Genomic DNA, 26,394 nt, shown 5'->3' on the forward strand with positions numbered 1-26,394 from the left:
CAGCGACAGCGTATGCTCTTGCTGATTGAAACCATTCCAGTGATTTAATTTTTAATTTTATGGCAGAATGATCCAACTCTTACGGAGTACATACTTCCATTACTGATTTGATCTGACTAACCGAGAAGATTTGATTTCTAAGGACAGTGAACGTCATCGCTTCCCCGTCACTTTTTGTTAGGTACAGTTGTGCCCAATATTACCACGAGGATAGCATGTTATTCTAAGAACTTGAGGTTCATTTGGGGTTCTCCTATCTTTCATATGACGACAAGCTTTTTACCACAGCCAGTACGTAACCTCTTGAGGAGAACCAAATTACTGAGCCCGCAGAGCAACTCATAAGTGGCTAATTAACAGTCGGGCAGATGGCCAATAGCTTACACGCAAAGCGGCACCACTTGTGATAAATCATTCTGAGGGACCGAAAGCCAAGATACATATTTTCATAACACCGGTTGAGTGGGATGGTATCCAAGGAGAAACGACTTTTCCAAAGAGTGAGGGAGCCTCAGTGCCCCATAATGGCTGCCACTGTGAAAAATACCCACGAAACAACATCAAAAGCTCCACTTACAGTAGCGAGACCAAGCAAGAGAGCCAAATTGGCACTACATTTAACATTACTGTACCAGTATCTTCGTCTACCAGCAGAATCCCTCATTCTTGAATTTATGCATCCATAAAAAGAAAACCCTTCATTTTCACAAGAGGTGAAGAATTTCTCACTAATTCGAGACTCAATTACAATCCACTAAAATATATAGTTGTTAATTTTGATTCCTTTAAGATGAAATTAAAATAAATGACCAGATCAAAAATTTCTAAGCCTACCATTAGATAAAGCAAAACAGCCAATTGTCAACTCTCAAATACCTGTGTTAAGGAATCGACACATGGGCTGGGCATGTTAAGATGATAGAAATGCACAAGTGATCAGAAGATAGAAAATGCTGTCATGGCAGACAGAGGGAATCACTTTCAAAGGCAGAAAATATTTCAAATGATACAACTGAAACAATAAACAAATGAAAGAAGCACTACTTGTGCACAGACTTGCACCTCCCATTGATATATTCAACACTGAAACATCCATTTATCATCACCCAAGCAATATATCTCACACTGCTAAGGAAGGAGAAATCAGCATCGATATGCTGGAAACAGGATAATCTGAAGATGGACAAAAGTTATGAGTACTTCTGCAAAAACTTATACCTCAAGTATTCCTAATCTCATCCAGATTTTCCAAGGTGCATAAATCCTTGATCATCCACAAGACATATTGAAGGACTTTACCAAGTATACAAATAGAGTATCAGACTATTGCCTTAAATAAAATAAAACACTTCAATTTTCATGGGTAATTAGAGTTAATGCAAATTCTCTCATTGAGAAATGCAAATAATGAATGAAATGTTGTTTAACTGTGTACTAACACCACTTAAAGTGATACACCACTGATTGTAATTTCAGGTTTAGCCAAAATCAACTGCCTTAAATGAAGTCAATCACCAATGTAACAAGGGTTAACACTGGTACAAGTGAAGTTGTTCATTGAAGTCAGAAAATAGCTCAAGAATCTCAGTTGGCCTTCACTATGTGGATAGTGGACAGGTGCTTCCCCACACTTAACACCATTCTGTCGAACCCACTGTAGTAGCCAAGCAGACGCCACATTCAAATATACAGTCTAAGCAACTTTATTGAAATAAAATAAATTATTACTAACTTTTAATGGCAGATTTGAAGATGCTAACTGGATTGCCACAGAAATTTTAGCCTCGATGCTATGGTTAATCAAGAGGAAACACAAGGATCCTGAAGACATGGGCAGACTCTGTCAAATCCAGTATGCTAAAATGTTTCCCCTTAGAAGTAAAAAAAAACTTTCAGCCATATACGTGGCAGATGAGGATTTTACCAACCACAACCAGGAAAAAGTGCATATTCCCACTCCCGGTCACGGCAAAGGTTTCCTCCATCGAATTTTCACAAAAAAATCATACTTCCAAATTCCTTATTACACAATCCAAACACCATTATCAGTTCCTTCAGGAATAAGAAAATTAAAAGAGTAGACTGTATTTCATTGCCTCTTTGCAAATTTACAATTTGGTGGACACAAAAATATGTTTGTCAGGATATATACTAGTAAATGATCTGATATAAATTCATGCTTCAATCGATTCAAATAACTAATATGTTTTTTGGTGACCACACTCCCTAACTAATCAGAGGTTACTATCATTGGTGTAATAAATAGAAGCAACAACATGTACTTTGATATTTACTCTCGGATAAATACACAACCCATTTCTTCCATTCAGAGTAAGGCCTTATTTATTCAAATTGAAAATATGCGAATAATTATTTTACAACATTAACTGATTTTTAAAATGCTTACTTAATGAATTTCCTCCACCACAAATCCTGTGAAGCAAATAAAAGGCTTTAACGACATCAATTATTTTTTTTTATTTTCTCATTTTTACTTGCAACATTTTCCACAACCATGTCGGAACCACAAGAATTACTTAATTCCAAATGAAGCTCATCAAGTCCTATCACAATAAAATAAATTAATTATCACAAAAACACTCAAAAATTCAAACACATCATTCAGACAATATTGCCACATATAACCCTAGAGGATGGGTGATTTTGAGAGTTGGTCATAACCGTTGGTTAAACATAAAAGTACATTAAAATCAGCAAATCCTAGAAATTGTATAAAAACAATTTCAGGAGGGAGTATGAGGGAAGCATAGCTTCCATTTTATCCGTTAGATAATGAAATGGAAAGAACAGCCTTTTGACATACGAAAAAATTACTTGCTGTTGAATATTCATATTATTTGGTCATTTTGTAAAACCAAGATGATTTAGACAGCAAAAATGGGAAAGTCATATCCTAGAAAGTTGCTGAAGTAAATTGGAGGGAAGAATTGCTTCCATTTTGTCCATTAGGTAATGGAATGGCATAGAGACCCAGCCAAGCATCTGAAACACAATGAGAATAAACATTAATGAACAATGGTGCTTTTGCAAAACATTATAAAAGCAATAGAAAAACAACAAATTAAATACCAGCAAATCCTGATGTTATGATAACAACTTATGTTTCTACATATAAAAAAGATTTTGTAAGAGCATGAACAAATATTTGTGAATACACGTGGGCCATTTCATACAAAATTGGACTGTGAACAACACCTCGGCACAGAAGAATGAATCACCAGAGTGCTCACCACACAGAAAATAGCACAGTATGAAATGGAGTAAGTTCCACTGCTGAAATGTAATGGCTTACTGGCAAGTCTGCCTCAAAATAAGCTTCTAACCATAACACTCAGGCATAGTTGTAGCAAGCAGTGGCAACATCTGCCTATGAAGTGCCTTGACTTTCTTTAAATAGTGCCCGTGGTAATAGAACATCTTACTGAAACTGTTTGCTTATAGGTTATTTTCCCATGCTTAGTTTTCGATTGGCTCAAAGTCCATTCCCTGTTTGCTGGGAGCACACACCTGATGACAGATGAGTGAATATGGGACATGAATTAACTTCCCACCTTCCTCCGATGTTTTCCTCAACAGGATGGCAACCTCTATGGGAAGTGAGGGATTCTCAAGGAGATATCACCCTTGCATACTGCTCTAAGTGCACTTTACACACCTTTTAGTCTAAAGGTGTGGGAGAAATTTGGTCGTTTTGTCTGCAGAACCTGATTCACTACTGAGCAATCTAAGGATGATGAGAGTCAACTGCCAATTTAATATTCTTTAAAATTAAATTGAAAAGAAGAACTTTGTGCTTTCACATTAATATTTATTCACGACCATGGTTTCAATGCTAAACGTCATCATCAGGTGAACTCTACAGAGGTCCATCACATCCTTTTATACCAGGTTAGGAGGGGGGGGGGGGGGGAGGAAGGTAACTAGGTTGAACGGATTGGTATATTTGGTATATTTTTTTTTTTACTTTCCCAAGTCTGAAGAATAATGAATGGGGATTTAATAACCTGCCATAGAATTATTTTATGTGCAAAAATTTGTCAAGTTTACACACAGAAAATTTTCTAAAGCATGCCTCACAAATCAAATATAAGTTAGAAAATAATTGCTTAGCAGTAGAACGACAGAGTGAGCCATTATGGCTATGGCATGCCGTCCGTCGTTCTAGGCAAAATATCATCAATTTCATAAAAACATTGGCATGGTAGATACCTGACTGCACTAACCTACAGATCGCTAAAGTGGATTAAAAGCAACGAAAAGCTAAATTCATTAAAAGAAATTGGTGAATAGAGTAAAGAAATTAATTTCACTGCCTCACTCTATCGTTCTAATGTTAAGGCTGTGTACGAGTGCTTTACCCATGAAGAGGCATTAAAGCACAGAGATTGCCTTTATCATTTAAAATATTACATATTTATACATTATATGTGTGCAAATGCAGCATCTCAAGAAAAAAGCAATTTCCCAACAAAGTAAAAAATTCAGCAAAAAGTAAGAATTTTTTTATTATTTATTTATACCTAATAACTATCAAATAATATATCACATCATTTTATTATTTACCCATCATCCTCACATGATGGCTTAGTTACACATGAGAAATTGTGGAAAATGATGGGAGACTTGTAATTTACTTTGCATTTGAGATAAAAAGCTGGACTGATTACTTCATTTCATAACTTCAAATCTTTCCCTCACATAATTGATAAGAAAACTGCCAGGGAATTAATAGAAAGTTGAAAATTACCATACATTTGGTGATTTTCCAAACAAATTCCATCCCGAGTTTTGTGAAAGTGATTTCTTTTTACCCTCGAGTGTATGGACAGCATCTCTTAACTGTGAAAAATTCCATTTACACCTGTTCACGTTTATAGAAGACAAGGATGTATATGTTCAGTAATTATAGAAAAAAATCAGAATTTTAGCTAGTTATTTCTACTTTTTAAAAACATTTTATCTAAATTTCAGCAAAGACCAGATGCCACTGGCACAACTTTATGATAACAACCTATTATTTGTAGATAATGTGAAATTCCTTAGAGAAGTAATTGAGTCATCTTTAAAATGGTCCTTTCAAAACAATTCAATAACTAAATTGAGTAAATCTCTAATCAGCTCTGATATCTTGGTCTTCGTTCAACTTTAAGAAATATTCATACATACATGCATATGAGCTTATATTTCTTGTAAAAAGAAATATGCAATTACAAGAGCTTATCTGTGACATTTGCCAACGTAATACCATTTCGAAGTTGAATTTACTTGTCAAGATTTTCAACTTTTATCTTTCACACTGAATGCCAATGGACCCTATCACAAAGGAGCCTAACTACACCACTCACTCCTTCTAAATATTAATGGTTTTCTTAACAACTTCAAAAGTGTACTTAAAAACTTTGAGTCCAATATACAATTGAAGAATTTATTCTTCTTTGCAATGAAAAACCTAGGTAAGTTAGATGAGGTCTGTGTAGCAACAGTAGCATGCATTCACGCTACTCAAGAGGAATGTAGCAGTGCCCCAATATTTCAGCTCCTCTGCTCCTTTGGTAAGCATCCCAAAGAAGCCCAAGCCAGAAGCCAATGGGCACCATCGACACAGTGCAAAGGGGTACTGTGATGAGCAAGTTGTTTGCTTGGTTGCTTTTCAAATGATTCCTCCGTTTTTATCAATTTTCTTTTTTCTTTGGCAGCCTTCTTTCTATGCTTTTCCGTTGTTTTCCAATCAATGACCCCAGCTATGTACTAATTCTCTGGTTGATGTTTGCTCTAAAAGGAATGGGTCACCCTGAGAGCCGGATTGGCACCTCTTCAAAATCTATTTAAACAGGTGCCTCTAAAAACTATTTAAATACGTCATTCATCGCAGAAATAGCATAAAAAAAAGGGGGGTCTGTGTTGCGGGTTGCCTACACTCAACATAAATGGCCCTGGCCTCACTGTAGGGTGTCAACCTATAGGAACAAAATTTTTTTTCTGTTCATTTGGTACCTCGGGCTACAATTTGACATATGTCAAACTTTGAATTTCAAAAAAAGTTATTTGTTGACCGCCCCTAATGTGTAGTAATGAAGTTCCTGATTGTTTAGGGGGAATATGTAGTTCAGGATTAAATTTGGCAAATGTCACAGATTCCAAGATCAGTAGACTTGTATGAGTCAATACCTTAAATTTTATTACGTAAGGTTCACAAGAAGTTTTATTGGAAATTCTGGCAATTTTTCTGACTGCTCTTTTAGAGAGCTTTAATATTCTACCACTGTGACAAGATGTTCCCCAAATTATTATACCAAATCCAATCCTAGAATGTAAGCATAGTAAACAAATAAAAATTTAATAGGGATAAATTGACAAAATAATTTTTTTAATAAATAAATGTATGAATGTGTTTTAGGAAAAAATTTCAATGTGATTTGCACAGTCCAGGATTTCAGTTTAGGTTATAACAAGAAATTTTACTTGTTCACTGCATCGTTTCTATTTATTATTAAGTTTTAATCCTTTTTTGGTGTGGATGGAAAGCAGCATTAGAAGTTTTAGATTCAGTAAAAGATTGTTTTGAGATGTCCAGTTAAACATTTCTGTAGTAGCCTGATCTGCAGCAGATGATGTTATTGTGATGGCTCAGTAATTGTTTGGGTCATAAGTGGAGTTTTTCTTATGCATAGAAATCACTTGAGTTGTTTTTAATGCAGAGGGGAACACACCTATTTTTAAGGATTTATTAGCTATATAAGTAAGAATGCATCTTATCTCTCTTGACTTTAGTGTTGTAGCTGTATATTTTTGACAATGGAGAAATAAATTTATTATCATTACAGTCAATTACCTGCCAATACTTTAACAGTACATAGCTCATTTCCAGAGAAAAAGTCAGGAATGGTGATTTAAAAACCAAATGTTTGTTTCCCCAGGCAATGTCATCTAGGATATTGAGCTCTTGGGCTTTTTTTCACGGAAATCCCCCACAAGGTGATTTTTTCCATGATAGTGATGTGTAATAAATTGTAATATTGGGTTAGTGCATGCTCGTCTATAGAGAAAAAAGGGATACAATGTTGTGATGGTGGGTAATTCATAGTGTCCCAGAAAGGGTGGGTTTATTTTTCTGCAAAAAGAAGTATGTATTACATTATGTAGAAAGTATTCTGTTCTACACAAGAGCACATGAACTAAACAACTGACTGTGTTGAGTACGCTGAGAATTTATTTCACAGAATTTTAGTATCATATTTTTTTATAACTCTCTCATGAATGCCAGCAAACAGGGATGGCATTATGCCTGCCCATACAAACAAATCTGTGCTGTGACTGCACTAAATCTGCACTGTAACTGGACTAAACTCTGTGTTTAGAACAGTCACAGTACACTTTTCTGTACTAGACTGTACTATGGCAGCTAGAATTTGAGAAGAACTGTACTGCAACAGAGCTGAATCACTGTGCTGGAACTGTGCTAGAGCTCAGACTGCACTGTGACTGGGCTGGGTAATATGACTGGAGCTGTACTATGGCTCAAATTGGACTGAGTAACATGACTGTAACTGTACTATGACTCAAACTCTACTGTGACTGGGCTAGATAACATGACTGGAACTGTACTATGGCTCAAACTGCACTGTGACAGAGCTGGACTTTCACTAGTCATTGACGGGAGAAAGTATTTCCTGTATTATTTCATATTACAATCAACTATCATTTCCATGAGAAATTGAATGCGTAAATTATATAAAAAAATTATGTTTACATTACTGCAGCAATGCATAACTCCAGCTTGCTTATTATTTTGGTAAAGTATGGTCAAAAGAACAACTTCCGCCGATACTCAGCCATCTTTGTTGGACAGCAGGTTGGTGTTGTACCGGTTGTACCATTACTTGTTTACGTGCTCTCATCCTCTGAATTACGCTGTATTCTACGCCGTATGATGGATGCGTCGATGTAAGATCGACGCCAAGAACGTGAAGAAGTGAACATAACATCAATTACATCAAAATTAGGTAGTTAGTCGGGATTTTTTCTTTCGTGTGAAGTGTTATTGTCGATTATGCTGAAATCCGTGTGGTTCGCGATGAATCAACTTTCCGCGATTGATTTCGACGACTCGCAATCTACTCCTTGCGAAGCACGAGAGAGTTGAAAAAAGGCATATCTTTATTTTTACTCTGATAAGAGCACAGCAACAACTAAAGATCTTCGGTATTTTATTAAAACTGACCTCAAATTGGGTGAATAGCATATTATGACAATATGTTATGACGATGGTGTGCAGTTTGCGTCGTGGCTGCTGGGGGTAAGTACTGAACTTCTCTAAAATTAAATTCAGTCAAATTTAAACAGTCAAATTTTGACATAACATTTTATTAGATACAAGTATGTAATGTGTTTTCCTTTTAATTTCAGGAAGGAAGCCAAAGAGGCAAATGAATTGAGCGGCCGTGCCTTAACAAGACTTTCATTTTTATGTTTATAATCATGAGTATATTTGTATTTAATAAATTTCTTTTATTTTCATATCTTATTGCCCTTTATTGTGCTCCACGGCGTTAGTACTGAAACTTCATCAACAAAAACTATCGAGGTGGGCATATGAGTGGCAACTAGACAAATAGCACTGAAGTAAATTTTGGTAGTTTTTATGTTAAGTGCCCGTTGATGTGCAGAATGAGATTTGTCAATTTTTCTCATAGAACCTAAGTGCTTCGATAGCAGTGTTTTTAGTACCATCAACTTTGTTTATATTAAGGAAATGGAACGTAACAAATTCAGTCAGTGTCTGTAAGGAATAAGGTCTATCTTTCCTTAGACTAGTCAACATTCGAATGAGTGTAGTCGTTTTGGTCACAGTTATATCTCTGCCGCTTTCTGATTGGATCAGGCAACCCATCTTCACAAACACCTAAAAAGGGAACTATATATCTTTGCTAATTGGCCTATCTTGATTTAATTCTGCTTCTTGTTTTCAATAAAATCTACAGGGAATGAAATAGCCACATCTAGGCTGTCAATTATTGATTCATGGAAAGAGTATTACAGTAAAAACTGTGCTATGGCAGCTGCACTGTGGCTGTGCTAAGGCAGCTGTACTGTGACTGTGCTATGACAACTCCACTGTGACTGAGCTATGACAACTGCACTCTGGGTGTGCTATAACTGTACTGTGATGTTTCAATTTAAGTGCAGTCTTAGTAGAGTCACAGTACAGTCCCTTTAGCACAGTTACAGTGCAGTTTTAGTACAGTCGCAGCACAGATTTTTTTGTATGGGTGGGAGCATAGTAAAAATGACACCAATAATATAAAAGAATTGCCATGAGAAAAAATTTCCCTGGACCGGGAATAGAACCATGGACCTAACGTATTCCCATTGTTTCCAAGTCTCGTATTCACCCCAACCCCACTTGCCAACCACAGCTTCTCTCTGTCATTATTATCTTACTCCTCATTAGTATATAAGCATCTACATCAGAAACGAGCATCATTACACGATTGATAAATATGAGCGTCGCACTATAGAGAGAACCCGAATCTCGCCCGGAGTACACCAATCTCCTGGTGGAGAAGGAGCGACTTCCGGACACATAAATCGTCTACATCCCTCATCGAAGCACAGATTTTGTGCTTTCGGTGATCTTTAATTCAGTTTACTTCTGAGTATTCTGGCACTAGAGAAAGACGTTTGAGGTGATTACGGATTTACCGATCCTGGCACATGACGTCACAGCATCATCTACCTCAAATATCTTCCACATTTGAATAGATAAATTTTTGCTTTAAACGGCATAGCTGTAAGCATTTTATTATCCTTCGAATACAACCATCAAATATCCTTATACTCATTCATGGTCCATGGTAAGTGTACAAGGGTATCTTATTTTCAGAGTAAGCGTTTTGTCAGTTATTAAAAAAATGTTCCTCCTGCAACGTTATACACGAATCATTGACTATTATTTATGAATTCAACCCGTATGTCTCTAAAAGTGAATGCCGAATCTGGCGCATGATGTCACAGCATCATCTAACTTAAATACCTTCCACATTTCAATAGATAAATGTATGCTTTAAACGGCATGGTTGTTAGCATTTTATTACCTCTCGGATGAAAGAATTAAATTTTCTCAGACCCTTGCGAGTCCATTGCCAGGGTGCAAAGGTATTTGACGATATGTCGTTTTGACGTCTATTACAGAAAATGTTCATCCTTAAAGCTAATAAGCGAAACCATACTTTGTGTTACACTTATATTCTCTAACATAAATACTATATTCTAATATTCCAAATTACTGTTGATTTTTTATTGTTTTTAAAAATCGAAAGATCATCTCCATCCTCCTAATGCAATTTCTAACATAATTCATGGTCATTGATCTGAATAAATAAATAAAAAAAGATATAATACATTTTTTTATTCTATTTGTAATGTTTTGTATTAATTTACATGCATAAAACTTTTCATCCCCGTTTAAATTGTTATAACATACTCCCCCTTCAGTCATCATGAACATCCGAGGATAGTCCATTTTTTCTCTCTCCCCCATCATAAGTAATTGGGGTCAACAACCTCTCCCTGTATCGGGTACTAATCCTCTCCATCCCATACTTCACCCCCTCCTTCAACTCATACTTCTTGAGGAAGGTGAACTCCTCCAGTACATCTTGGAATCTTCTCCTTAGTAATCGCTGCCAGAATAAATGGATAGACAGAATATCAGGTGTTTGATAAATTAGATACATTATCATATATTTCATAACGAAAAAGAAAATAAACCCTTTCAAATGAGTAGGAGGAGCTTGCAGTGGCGGTGATGATATGAGGTGGTGGTCATGTAAGAGGGTCGTGGTAGTGGGGGGTGATTTCCAACCTTCCAAAACAGAAGGAAGAGAATAAAGTAACATCATAACGAACAATGAGATTTAATAACTCCAATTCTGTCTTCCATTATCTGTATTATTTTTTGTTGAAGATGCAGATCTCATTAATTATTTCATTGATTATTATAGGAATAAATTATAGTGATCTTCCTCTTAACCCGTAAAATTCCGTATATTTCACTCATAATCAACGTGAAATTGAATCTCAATGTTTACAACACTCGTAAATAACATGTTATTCCACCCATTTCCGCGAAACATCACATGGAAACGGTAAAACACATTAATTTTTTTATTTTAGGTATTCTAGTTGACATTTTTTTTCTATTTCCTTTTCTTTTCATAGTTCTGCAACTTTTCCCAATGACGGATTTATGGGGAAGGGGGGTATCACAGGGGTCATGACTCCGTAACTATATGACCAGTTGTGCCTTTAGCTGTGGAAATACAAGTGTCTTTTATATTGGATGAGGATTATTATTGAAATATATATAAAATTGGACGAACCATTGCCTCACAATGTTGCTTCAAACTCGGGTGCTTATACTTATGACGTGGAAAGTCAATGAAGATGACAAATATGCATCGAAAAGTTGGAAAAATGTTAAAAACCTATTGACCAAACCTCAAAATAAACCAAAAGCATTACTAATAACTAGAGATACGTGTAAATAGCACTTTCATTTTAATTTTATAGCACTTTCAATTACAGTTTATAGCATTTTGTAGCGTCTTTCTTTTCTTTTTTCATTATGCATTATTGGTAGATGACGACAAAGTGCGGTGAAACACAGTTATTTGAAAAAAGACGGAATAGTTTTAATAATCATGTAGTGGAAAAAAAATTAATTAAGGGATAAGATACATACTAAACTAACTCACCCCGACCAACTTCGTACCACCTGATAATCAATGAATGGTTTCGCAACACCATTTACAAATCAAGAGCGGTTGTACTGATTTTAATAATTTTTGACTTATTATCATAAAATAAATAAAAAATGTACACTCAACAAAACTACAAAATAAGTATTACAATGGCTTGTTAGAAAGACATTTTCTTTATTCTATATACGTTGGGAGACTTAACTTGCCCGTTCTTGGGACAAGCTTACGCAACGCTAGATCGATGCTTGACTGACGCTAAAAAATCTCGTAAATAGCCTCTTAACACTTTGCATGCCATGGGCGTAATATTACGTCCATTTCACCTTCCAAACCTTTCACAATATGTACAGAATTCTATGGGTGAGGGCTGTTTGGCGTCTCCTGATTGGCTACTACTCCCCTCGTATTTTTAAGAGGGGGTCCCATTTATGGTCCCATATTATATATTAGTCCCATACTTAACCCATCCTTGATAAGATCCTATGCCACTAGGGCATGAGCTTCAAACTTTATTGATATTTTTCCTCCAGTTCGGACCATGTTTTGCTGACTATTGGAGATAAATAAGTGGTATCCATCTTTGACTCCATCACTCAAATAAAGCTGACACGTTCTAAATTTTTTTGCTGGAAAGACGCATTACGCATCCGGAACACATAAAGGTTACATCTTGGTAAGCTAATTAATAAAAGCTTTGGGGGGCCTTGGAGCCCCTCCAGTGGGTAAATTAATCGCTATAAATGAATGTGAAAGAGAATTCTTCCCGTAAATTGATGCCTAAAATACATTTGTATGGATTTGTAGGACCATATGTCATGGTAGGACCTCTGTTGACCTGAACTCCAAAATTTACCATTTTAATGGTAGAAGAAATGAACCGATTTTAGTAATATTTTCACAATTAGAGTGGCTAAACGATTGTAAAGGAAACTTGCTCTAGTAGGAAGGGTGATAGGCCTCAAAATCTCACAAAATGGACCTTTTAAACTCCTGAATATCGTCTTGTTTCGCCAGAGTTTATGAAGATTATTGCTTGATATCACAATTATTAATACTTACTTTGACAGTAAACAACTTTAACAGCTAAATGTTTTCTAGATCATTTACTTACTGTCTTCCATTTGGATTTTTTAAATATCCAAATGGAAGACAGTAAGTAAATGATCTAGAAAACATTTAGCTGTTAAAGTTGTTTACTGTCAAATAAGTAGATAATGCATCAGTAATATTTTAAAAACACCAAACGAATTCATAAGTATTAATAGTTGTGATATCAAGCAATAATCTTCATAAACTCTGGCGAAACAAGACGATATTCAGGAGTTTAAAAGGTCCATTTTGTGAGATTTTGAGGCCTATCACCCTTCCTACTAGAGCAAGTTTCCTTTACAATCGTTTAGCCACTCTAATTGTGAAAATATTACTAAAATCGGTTCATTTCTTCTACCATTAAAATGGTAAATTTTGGAGTTCAGGTCAACAGAGGTCCTACCATGACATATGGTCCTACAAATCCATACAAATGTATTTTAGGCATCAATTTACGGGAAGAATTCTCTTTCACATTCATTTATAGCGATTAATTTACCCACTGGAGGGGCTCCAAGGCCCCCCAAAGCTTTTATTAATTAGCTTACCAAGATGTAACCTTTATGTGTTCCGGATGCGTAATGCGTCTTTCCAGCAAAAAAATTTAGAACGTGTCAGCTTTATTTGAGTGATGGAGTCAAAGATGGATACCACTTATTTATCTCCAATAGTCAGCAAAACATGGTCCGAACTGGAGGAAAAATATCAATAAAGTTTGAAGCTCATGCCCTAGTGGCATAGGATCTTATCAAGGATGGGTTAAGTATGGGACTAATATATAATATGGGACCATAAATGGGACCCCCTCTTAAAAATACGAGGGGAGTAGTAGCCAATCAGGAGACGCCAAACAGCCCTCACCCATAGAATTCTGTACATATTGTGAAAGGTTTGGAAGGTGAAATGGACGTAATATTACGCCCATGGCATGCAAAGTGTTAAGAGGCTATTTACGAGATTTTTTAGCGTCAGTCAAGCATCGATCTAGCGTTGCGTAAGCTTGTCCCAAGAACGGGCAAGTTAAGTCTCCCAACGTATATAGAATAAAGAAAATGTCTTTCTAACAAGCCATTGTAATACTTATTTTGTAGTTTTGTTGAGTGTACATTTTTTATTTATTTTATGATAATAAGTCAAAAATTATTAAAATCAGTACAACCGCTCTTGATTTGTAAATGGTGTTGCGAAACCATTCATTGATTATCAGGTGGTACGAAGTTGGTCGGGGTGAGTTAGTTTAGTATGTATCTTATCCCTTAATTAATTTTTTTTCCACTACATGATTATTAAAACTATTCCGTCTTTTTTCAAATAACTGTGTTTCACCGCACTTTGTCGTCATCTACCAATAATGCATAATGAAAAAAGAAAAGAAAGACGCTACAAAATGCTATAAACTGTAATTGAAAGTGCTATAAAATTAAAATGAAAGTGCTATTTACACGTATCTCTAGTTATTAGTAATGCTTTTGGTTTATTTTGAGGTTTGGTCAATAGGTTTTTAACATTTTTCCAACTTTTCGATGCATATTTGTCATCTTCATTGACTTTCCACGTCATAAGTATAAGCACCCGAGTTTGAAGCAACATTGTGAGGCAATGGTTCGTCCAATTTTATATATATTTCAATAATAATCCTCATCCAATATAAAAGACACTTGTATTTCCACAGCTAAAGGCACAACTGGTCATATAGTTACGGAGTCATGACCCCTGTGATACCCCCCTTCCCCATAAATCCGTCATTGGGAAAAGTTGCAGAACTATGAAAAGAAAAGGAAATAGAAAAAAAATGTCAACTAGAATACCTAAAATAAAAAAATTAATGTGTTTTACCGTTTCCATGTGATGTTTCGCGGAAATGGGTGGAATAACATGTTATTTACGAGTGTTGTAAACATTGAGATTCAATTTCACGTTGATTATGAGTGAAATATACGGAATTTTACGGGTTAAGAGGAAGATCACTATAATTTATTCCTATAATAATCAATGAAATAATTAATGAGATCTGCATCTTCAACAAAAAATAATACAGATAATGGAAGACAGAATTGGAGTTATTAAATCTCATTGTTCGTTATGATGTTACTTTATTCTCTTCCTTCTGTTTTGGAAGGTTGGAAATCACCCCCCACTACCACGACCCTCTTACATGACCACCACCTCATATCATCACCGCCACTGCAAGCTCCTCCTACTCATTTGAAAGGGTTTATTTTCTTTTTCGTTATGAAATATATGATAATGTATCTAATTTATCAAACACCTGATATTCTGTCTATCCATTTATTCTGGCAGCGATTACTAAGGAGAAGATTCCAAGATGTACTGGAGGAGTTCACCTTCCTCAAGAAGTATGAGTTGAAGGAGGGGGTGAAGTATGGGATGGAGAGGATTAGTACCCGATACAGGGAGAGGTTGTTGACCCCAATTACTTATGATGGGGGAGAGAGAAAAAATGGACTATCCTCGGATGTTCATGATGACTGAAGGGGGAGTATGTTATAACAATTTAAACGGGGATGAAAAGTTTTATGCATGTAAATTAATACAAAACATTACAAATAGAATAAAAAAATGTATTATATCTTTTTTTATTTATTTATTCAGATCAATGACCATGAATTATGTTAGAAATTGCATTAGGAGGATGGAGATGATCTTTCGATTTTTAAAAACAATAAAAAATCAACAGTAATTTGGAATATTAGAATATAGTATTTATGTTAGAGAATATAAGTGTAACACAAAGTATGGTTTCGCTTATTAGCTTTAAGGATGAACATTTTCTGTAATAGACGTCAAAACGACATATCGTCAAATACCTTTGCACCCTGGCAATGGACTCGCAAGGGTCTGAGAAAATTTAATTCTTTCATCCGAGAGGTAATAAAATGCTAACAACCATGCCGTTTAAAGCATACATTTATCTATTGAAATGTGGAAGGTATTTAAGTTAGATGATGCTGTGACATCATGCGCCAGATTCGGCATTCACTTTTAGAGACATACGGGTTGAATTCATAAATAATAGTCAATGATTCGTGTATAACGTTGCAGGAGGAACATTTTTTTAATAACTGACAAAACGCTTACTCTGAAAATAAGATACCCTTGTACACTTACCATGGACCATGAATGAGTATAAGGATATTTGATGGTTGTATTCGAAGGATAATAAAATGCTTACAGCTATGCCGTTTAAAGCAAAAATTTATCTATTCAAATGTGGAAGATATTTGAGGTAGATGATGCTGTGACGTCATGTGCCAGGATCGGTAAATCCGTAATCACCTCAAACGTCTTTCTCTAGTGCCAGAATACTCAGAAGTAAACTGAATTAAAGATCACCGAAAGCACAAAATCTGTGCTTCGATGAGGGATGTAGACGATTTATGTGTCCGGAAGTCGCTCCTTCTCCACCAGGAGATTGGTGTACTCCGGGCGAGATTCGGGTTCTCTCTATAGTGCGACGCTCATATTTATCAATCGTGTAATGATGCTCGTTTCTGATGTAGATGCTTATATACTAATGAGGAGTAAGATAATAATGACAGAGAGAAGCTGTGGTTGGCAAGTGGGGTTGGGGTGAATACGAGACTTGGAAACAATGGGAATACGTTAGCTGCCAAGTTGAGTGGAGGCCAATACGTGACTTGGGTCGATGTCGACGGGTTCATGGTCACTGCGTTCTTTCGATTTCCAGTGTGTTATATTTCAATTGGTAATAACTTTTCCGAGAAATTGCGCCAGCTCGATTGGAATTCCTCTACTAAATCATGTCAGGTGACCACCACCAATTTCTCTGAAAGTCAATATATGAAAGCAGTATCCTTATGATGAGTAATGATGCCTTTATCTCAGCTCAGAACCGAACCGTCATAAAGTTACCGTCCTTTGAACATTGCAGTGTCAGGCCTCAGAGTAAAAAATGAAAAATCACATAAATGCTGATTACTAAGGAACCATGGCCTATAATGCAGTGGTTATTGAATCATTTTGAAGAGAATTCATTTATGCACATTATGGCATAACTTGCAAGTCATTTGAAGCAATAATAAACAAATAGGACTTGTTTAAACAATAAAAATTAGTCATTATTTAACAATTTATTACTAAAAAAGGCCACCTTTTATTTTTTTTTAATTTCTCAGTGGGTATTTTAAATGTTCTGCTATTAATTAAAAAAATAAAAAAGGTAGTATTTTTATACTTTTTGTTTTAAGGCATGTCAAAGTTAGGCATATTTTAGACTCTTTTACACCAAAATTGCATACCTTCAAGGGGGAAAAATGAAGTTTCATTCTACTTAGCATTCACAACAGTGAAAAGTTCTTATCTGAATGATTGGTAACATCTATTGACTGAAAGCAAGTTCAATCTTGTTCACTTCCATGGCGTCCAATGTGTGCAAACACCCACTGCTACTGACTGGAAACGGTGAATGAGTCGCAATTTGCACTATTTTGAGTATTTTTCAATGGCACTTCACATACGTCTTCTACTTTGGGCTATGTGAAACAATTCGATGGACCATGTGAATGCATAAACAAGACACTAATGTCATTCTCTTCCAAACGCACTGCAGTGATTTTAGAAATCCACCAGGGTTTTTGAAACCACATGAAACGAAGTCATTCATGGTGAGATTTTGAGTACTGTATGTCTTTATATCTGAATGCGTTGGTGTCACAGCCTGTTTGCACGTGTGGTTTGCAGTGGGAGCAATAGTTGTCCCATGTCTGTTAACTACCCAGACATGAAACTGTTGATGCCATGTACAGGTGCCCCCTTCACCCAATCATTTTTTCTTGTCTAAATAGGGTGCTTCCCTACTGTTTTTAATTGCTTACATCGAAAGATTATAACTCCTGGAGTACATATTTCACACTTTTAGATTTTTAAATGACAATATCTGTTTATTGTGATTAAATGAAAAGTGAACATTTTCAAGCGCACCAAAACGCGACGGCTAAGTTGAATATTGTCTCGTGAGACAAATAGAGAGCGACAATGCATTATCTTTCATTTAAATTCGTCAAATTACATGTGATTGGCCACGTAGATTTAGCTGAAATCAAATTCGTTGCAGACTTTTCTAGATCACAACCATCAGAAGTTTGAACAGATTTTAGACTAATGATAAATTCAGGCCATATCTCCATACAGATTTATTTTAAGAGCAACAACTGCTATTTATTTGCAAATTTCTTCTTTAGGGGCATCCAAATTTAACCTTGTAACTATGTCTTAGCTTGTTCACAAAAGTTTTTAAATTTTGCAGGATTTTTGCCATTTCATTTCATCGAAAGATAAGCCGATCAACTAAGTATCCCCAAACATTACTGATAACCACAAAAATCACCCTCAGTTGCATGAGCAAGGAATTTTGGTGGCAAATAACGAAGATGCACATGACTCAAACTTTGTTATCCTGAATCAAATCGTTAGTACTCAGCAATCACTCAAATCTATTGCTTGTGTAACAAACGAAGATTAACCCTTTCGTGCTGGGCTCCTTCACGGAAAGTTGGTTTTGCCTGTGCGAAGGCTTTGAGCATTTCTTTTTCGCCCTGTATGGAGCTGTTTCTTGGCAAGGAATTGTCCAGGTAATCGCTTCCTCCACTTAATGACCTTTCCTAGCGGGGTGCCAGACCCTTTCCTCGGCAACTGGGCAAGTATAATCCTCGACCCTTTTCCCGAAGGCTGCCCATCACGGCGTACTTTTGTGGTCAGTTTATTGTTACTAGTGCGATTTAAATTTTTTTAATTGTTACTATTGCAGCAAATGTCAGTTCATCAATGTATGTATACCTTTCATTTAGCAATGCGTCTAGAACTTTAAAACAAAATTTTACGGTTATTTTTAGGGTTTTCAGCAATAGGGCATCATATCATAGACCAACAAATACTTTAAAGGGAATGAAATCTTTCAATGTGCTTAGCATACTTCTAGGTATGCTCGATTTATGATATTAACATATTTTAGATCCATGATGCCCAACTCCACACTCTCCTCATTCGCGTCTGCTCTCCACGAGCATTCTGAAAACATGAGAATGAAATATTTCAAATTTTTTCAAGAATATTTTCCCGAAAAATTCTTATAAAACTACTTGAATCGTACAAATTTGTTGTTTTAAATGGCTTAATTATATTTATAAAGCAATTTCACTTACATAAATATAAAATCATATTACGCACGAAATAAGAAAGAGAAGAGAATCATATTTTATTACATAACGAGGGCTTTTTTCAAAAGAGTTCAATCGGTTATTTCACCAAATTTCACTGCAAATGTACACTTAGAATGTGGCTAACAGAGTAGCGTATATTATAAGATGTAAATCATAACAATATCGCTCCTATAATTTTGCTAGTAAGGTTTAAAAATAACAATTAAACATCTAACCTTAGCGTCTCCAAAATTTGTCCTAGATGATGATGAACTCCGTTAATATGAACGCTAGAGTTCCGTTTAAAATTTGGAACCAATCAGCAGAACATCCAGAATGTAATTCCTGGCATTGATTTTCAATAAATGCGACATGTACGTTTTTAGCTAACTAATAAACACATATGTGACCATGAGCACCTTCCTTGAGTGGAACATTAAGTGCCGGAATGGGCCGAGATATTCCCCACACGGACAATAAGAAAGGGTCGGACCTCTCGTGCCTAGGGACCCTAATGGCACTTGGGACCCACTTGGCATGCTTGACCGCAAAGCCATGAAAACATGGCCTTCCTCCTTTAGCGTCGAAAAATTCAAGCTGTGAAAACACGGCCTTTGTAGGGAAAAGGTTAAGTTACCAACTATCCATTCGAATTTTTAATCTTCTTCGATGTGCCTGGCTTAGCACCGCAAAAGTTACAGTTAAAGGTTGGCTTGGTTGTCTTCCAAACCTAAACCAACCACAACCGTGCAATGGAATGCGTTTGGAGATTGAAAAAACTGATAATGAATGAATGATGTGATTCACAAAATTATACTCAAAGGAAAATTCAAAGATGAAGAAGTTCTCTTTCCGAGGATTCCCATGATCCCAACCGATGTGCCCCTTGAGTTTAAACAAATTCAGTTTCCAATTACAATTGCATTCGTGATGATGATTAACAAATCACAACCTGATTGTTTGTTCTAGAAAACCCATGTTTTTCTCATGGCCAAATATATGTGGCATGTTCACGTGTAGATAAACCATCCACTTTATTTGTTCTTGCACCTGATAACGAAACAAAAACTGTTTTATATCAGAAGGTACTTACCTCAAGAGAATAAAGCCGAATGTGTAGGGTAGACCGGGGCACGTCCATACATGGGGCACATTTATACAGTGCACTTTGCTGAACCAAGTTATAAATAGTGCCCAACAAGTCATGACTAGAGATACACTTAAACTAATAATAGCACTAATAGTGCGAAAAATCCACAGAGGAAAAATCATTCGCCTTGACCGGGATTCGAACCCGGATCCCTCGATTTCCGGCCGAGTGCTTTAGCCAGTTAAGCTACCGAGGCGTCATTCTCCCCTGTGGAAATTTGTGGACTATACCGGACAAGGTGGTATGGACTGCTGAGCATATGATGCGACTAGCAGTCCAGTATTGCTCTCCGGCTGTGGCGCCATGCGCACGACCTGTTTACAGTTTATAGCATTTTGTAGCACCTATTTTTTTCTTTATTTTTCTAATGTATCATTAGTAGATGAAGACAAAGTGTGGTGAAACACAGTCATTTGACAAAATAAGGAAAAGTTTAATTAATTATGGGGTAGATCAATAATTAAGGTATCATTAATTAATAAATCTTTGCATCCACGATGCTAACTGGTGCCCAGATTGTGTGGCGTACAGCATTTCCAAACTCAGTTTTTTCTTGGCTGCTGACAAGAAATTTTTGCTTAATATCACAGAAGCTACCAGGGTTCTCTCTCAACCTCTCTAGTAGCTGCCAACGAAAATACATGTAACCATCTGAGAAGCAGTAAGGCCCATTTTGAAAAACCATGGATTTTCAAAATATTCCTTCGATAAATGAAGTTTTTTGACTGTGAAAAGTGTTAAAATTAGTTTAAAACCCTCTGCTTAGTACCCTGTTTTTCAAAAAATTTACCCCAGGTTTTGGACTACCCCTGCCAAATGAATTCCTGGGTACGCCACTGCCAACATCTCAGGGTGGTACTCTTGCAAGTCTCCCTTGAGACCTTCACACTCGAGATGAGACCCCAGCAATTACTCTTATGTCTCAGTTCATGCGGTGCCGACTGGCATCCTGCCGGGCCCTGCCGCCCAATACCACCCGAGCCATGCCATATCTACATCGTCACTATCACAGTCAGTCACTGCCACGCTCCACCAAAGTTTTCCCATTATCGCTCTCTGCCACAATACTATTCTAAAATTGTAAAACAGTGAGCTCCGCCTTGTGTGAATGCCAACTATGTAAGTCGGGAGGTGGAGGAACAGGGTGATGCGTTTCCCAATAAACGAGTTTGAGATAGACTTGGGTTCCAATGACATTTTTGTTGGTAGTGGCTACTGACCCTCTTCTGACCAGGTGGCAGTGGCACATGTGGCGAGGATCGGATAAAATGTAACTACATACTTTCCAGGAGTGAATTTTTATATGACGACGCAATCTCTGCATGACAACGCCATGAAGGAACCAAACTCAAAGTCAAATGCAAATGGAAGAAAGGTAAGCCACAAAATGTCATTATCACTAGATATAGGTCGGTAACAATTTTCGGTATTGTTTAAATATCCGAGGTCAAGGTCATAGTTTGGACAATAAAAACATTCCCAGCAAGAAATGGAAAGAGAGGGAAGCATTTCTGTCTTCCAGCAACTGTCGCATAGGTTAGTGAACCTGCCGATTTCGTGCCTTCGAGTTTGTGGTGGAAGCATATGAAAATGGGCTGGTGGTCGCAGTGGAGCTTGCCCGCACCCACGTCTACTTTGAGTCCCAGCCAATAAGCAATTAGTTTGTAGTGCAGGATGCATAACAGCAAAGGCATAGGGGTTTCATTGAATTTCAGAGTGGTTTCCATGATTTACAGAAGGCCATCAGATATCCCAAGAAAAATATGATTTCCGGTTTCTCCTATTGCTATTTGTACTCCAATGAAATGACCTATGGATTTTTCTCCTCATAGAAAAATCTGCCAATTTTGTTGGTGAATCAAGCAATGGTTTTGCTCGTAGCTGGCCCCGTCGTCCCAATGGCAACGTGGGTATTCCCTATCCCACCCTTCCATCCCTATCCCTACCCCGGAGGCATCGATGGGCTCCTACCGCAGCAGCGCCTCCTTTCTTTCTTCCTTCTACTCCATTCCTGGGCGTATCAATTGAATTATTGGGTCTCGGCCACAGTATGTTGTATCCTTCAAAGGGCCTCCCTTGGGCCCTCATTCTTCGTGTCTCCTATTAGTGATGGCTAGAAACGGTGACCTGGACGTAATTAATGACATTCAAGGTTTACAGCTATTCCCACTTTACTTGACACTTTGGAAGATGCCAATTTTGCTTCAGATTTGCATCAGATGCCAACTTGGTCATCTGATGGCCTCATCTTGCAGCTTGTTTTTACAAATAATTCCTATAGATTTGCTAATATTTTTTTCAGTGAAGATGCGACGTCAAAATTGATTTTCAGCTTTCAATAGCTGCAAAGATTTTTGTAATACCTACATTTCAACAGTAAAAAAAATTGCCAAAGAAATCTTGTTGGCAAAAACTTTTGTAAAAAGCCATGATATACCAATTTTACTTTGAAAAATCTACAAAAATAGAGTACATAACCAAACATTTAGAAATACTGCTTTAGGACAAAAAAGTCTCATATGTTGTTTCAGGAAATCTAATGTTTTTTCAAAACGTATTAGTTCAATCATAACTTTTTCCCATCAAAAGAGTAACGTAGCATTAATTAAAAGCTACTAATCAATTGAAATCATCCTAAAACATTAAGGAGAGGGAGTACTTTCAAAAATTCAAATTAGTAAGAGTAAATTCAAATTGGACAAAAATGTCTCATCCGTGGTTCTGGAGTTAACATGCACAGAACTACCTATTTTGCAAGCCTCAAGAGCATATCTAAAGATATGCCATTGACCTTGAAAGATATACCTTGAGATCTCTCTGCTATCTCAAGGTAGTAGAGGGGGGCCGTGTCCCCTTCCCCTACTCCTGCCTCTGCACCAGCCATTCATTTTGATAACATTTTCCAAAACCGATTAAAAATCTATCTCAATAAATATTTCCCCTCGATTATCAAATTTTGTTTTCAAATGTATCTGTTAGACATACCAATGAGAATCCACAAGCTAGTTGAATTGTAATTGGTATGGTAAAAGAAATGATTTTTATGGGTTTCCTGCATTTAGTATGTAATCTTGAAAAGAGTAAAATTTAGGTATTTTTCCTGAAGACATCATTGGTAGATCCAAAAAGAGGAACTAACTATTCACTGAAAAACCTTTCAGTTGAAAATAGTCCTTTATCAATAGATTCGTCTAATGAATATTTTATATTTTCTGATTATGTTCTTGGTATAACTTGTGTTGCACCTTCGGCATGTCAACATAAATGAACTGTTTTTAGATTTAAAAATGGACTGTATTTATTTGTTTGATTTCGTCATTACAGAGTGTTTTTGAAACCTTCGTATGCTGTGGAACAAGCACCTTCCACCGACCGTCGCTCTCTTGTGACTGACTGCGCAGTCGTTCCTTTCATAACACCGTCTCCTCTCCCTTCCCCTTCCGGGGCACTCCTTACAATACAATCCCCTGCCCGGACACCCCAAACGGGGTCCATCCCCTTCTGGGGCACCATTCAGTCACTCACGTCCATTTCCATCCATTTCATTGCCGTAACATACCCCCCACTGTAAACAAATGGTTTACCAAAAAATAATTGAATACATAGCACAATACTGAGATAACTGAGACAATTAACTGAGATAGCAGAATAAATTGAATGAAAAGTTAAAATTACAGAAAACAACAGTAACTTATTTGTCCATTGGCAAAACACACACTTTCGTTACTGGACGTTTAAAAACTCCTGAATTTGTTCGCACTGATACTACTCGCACAACACCATCAGTTCCTGGGTGTGCCACATCCACGAGTCCTATCTTCCACTGAAGAGGTGGAACGTTGCCTTCCTTCAGGAGTACCACTGCCCCGGGTTGTATGTTGCAGTGGCGGTGGCTCCATTTCCCACGCTGCTGTAATTGGCATAAATAGTCAGAAGACCATCGATGCCAAAAATGTTGCAGTTGCTGCTGCAAAAGATGCCATCTGGAAGTCAAGCTTACTTTCTTAAATGTTAAGTCTGGCTCAGGAATGGCTGTTAAAGGTTCTCCTATGAGGAAATGGCCTGGGGAGAGATAGGTTAAGTCAGAGGGATCATTTGAGAGGGAAAGGAGTGGTCTTGAGTTGAGGCACGCTTCTATCTGTGTTAACAGAGTATACAGTTCTTCGAACGTAAGGCAAGAGTTTCCCATAATGCGAAGAAGGTGATACTTCATTGACTTCACTCCCGCTTCCCACAATCCTCCAAAATGCGGGGCACTTGGGGGTATAAAGTGCCATTTGATGCCTCTTTTGGATGTTTCGCTGCCGACCACTTCTTTGAATTGTTCGGACTTTAATAGATATTTAATTTCGCGTGCAGCTCCAATAAAGTTTGTTCCGTTGTCTGACCAGATCTCAGAGCAAAGCCCTCTTCTGGCTATAAACCTTTTAAGTGAGGCTATGAATGCATCAGCCGTTAGATCACTCACTAATTCTAAATGAATGGCTTTAGTTGCCAAACAAATGAAAATACATATATATCCCTTCACCTTCGTTTTACTTCTTCTTGAGCCATGCTTTATGTAGATTGGTCCTGCATAATCTACTCCACTATTAAGAAATGGGCGAGAAGGTTTGACTCTTGCTTGAGGTAGCTGTCCCATCAACTGATGCGTTGCTTCTGCCTTTAGCTTATAGCAAGTAATGCAACGGTGAATTATTTTCCTTACTGCACTCTTGGCATTGACTACCCAAAATATTTCCCTAAGAGATGCAAGAAGTAGCTGGCTATTGGCATGTAACAGTCTTTCATGTTCATTTTTTATTATTAGATGAGTTAAATGGTTCCCATTTGGTAGGATGATTGGATGACGTTTTTCAAATGACATGAGTGAATTCTGAAGTCTTCCTCCCACCCTGATTAACTTGTGACCAGAGATGAATGGGCTGAGATTTTTTAATTTGCTTCCCTTCTTAACTTCTCCGGAGGTCTCTAATTGATGATACTCATCAGGATACTCTTTCTGCTGAATCATCCTTATGAAACAGTGAAGGGCATCCCTTCTCTCCATAGGAGTTAAAGTTCCTATGTTACGTTTTGATTTGCAGCATCTGGTATTGGATATGAAACGAAGACAGAATGCAACTGTTCCTTGCAGGCGCGACAACGTGGAGTAGTTTTCAATCGTTACAAATGGGTTCATCTTTGTGGTGGTTAATGTGGTAATGTGATGAGCCAACCTTGATTTTCTTTCTTCAGGAATGTCCTTATTGCTGCAAACTTCAGGCAATAATGACGGCCACGAGGATGTTGGTTTTGATAGCCAAACTGGTCCATTCCACCACAAGCGAATGTCCTTAAGTTTTTTCATATGACCCAAGGATTCATACTCGGACATGAAAGTATTGTATTGCTGTCGCAGATCAAATTGTTTTTCTAGTCGCCTTTTGAGTTGCAGAAAGCGATGAAGAGTGTTTTTATAGGACTCGCCTAGTTGCTGAGGATCGGTCCTTAAAGGAAGTTTCACCATATAATTTCCCGATGGATTTCTAATCGTATTCACTTGATAGTGTTTCTCGCATTGCCTTTCCTCCAGAGACATTAGTGTGGAAGGTAATTCCTCCAATTCCCAAAATCTTTTAAGTTGTTCCTCCAGACCTTCTTCCCTTCTCACCACAAATGTTTGCCGTGTTGTTTTGGTAGAGCCGACCACTGGAGTTGGTCCTGATAGAATCCAACCTAACGCCGTTTCCTGAAGAACGGGATAATTTCCTACTCTTGTTCTTTTTCCTGGTCGCATAAGATGGAAGAAAACTTCAGCACCTATTAATAAGTCTACTGGCCCTGGTGTGTGAAAATTGATGTCAGCGAGTTGAATATCGGTCGGAATACCCCAATCATAGTTCTTGATGTGTGCTGAAGGAATATTTCCGGTGATTCTTGGAAGAATTGACAAAGTTAGATCGAACTTGTAATCATTTGTACAAGACATAACTTCTACATTAGTGGCATATTTAGTCTCTGAATTTGATGAACTAATTCCTTGAATTGATATGTGATTGCGAAACTTCTTTAATCCTAATCGCTGAACCAATGCTTCAGTCATAAAACTTGATTGTGATCCTGAATCTAGCAATGCTCTGCATTTTTGATACCTTCCATATCTGTCACGTATCCTCACCATGGCAGTGGAAAGAAGGACTTGAGTATCTGG

The 26,394-nt window shown here is 37.1% G+C and overlaps 1 protein-coding gene across 4 annotated transcripts in view; it reads right to left on the bottom strand.

Annotated features, from left to right (window-relative positions):
* Window positions 1-2,459: 2,459 nt before the first annotated feature.
* The window catches only part of LOC124171866 (protein ST7 homolog), a 176,950-nt gene continuing 153,015 nt past the window's right edge, over window positions 2,460-26,394 (bottom strand). For 2 of the 4 annotated variants that reach the window (XM_046551228.1, XM_046551224.1), the window contains exon 11: window positions 10,485-10,703. In XM_046551228.1, the coding sequence (XP_046407184.1) occupies window positions 10,512-10,703 (192 nt within the window). In that variant the 3' untranslated portion in view covers window positions 10,485-10,511. Of the gene's footprint in view, window positions 3,004-10,484; window positions 10,704-23,481; window positions 23,767-26,394 lie in introns of those variants that run through there. The other 2 variants (XM_046551225.1, XM_046551227.1) reach the window with 2 other exon arrangements.

The sequence above is a fragment of the Ischnura elegans genome, chromosome X, assembly GCF_921293095.1.
Source record: "Ischnura elegans chromosome X, ioIscEleg1.1, whole genome shotgun sequence".
Classification (NCBI taxonomy): domain Eukaryota; kingdom Metazoa; phylum Arthropoda; class Insecta; order Odonata; family Coenagrionidae; genus Ischnura; species Ischnura elegans.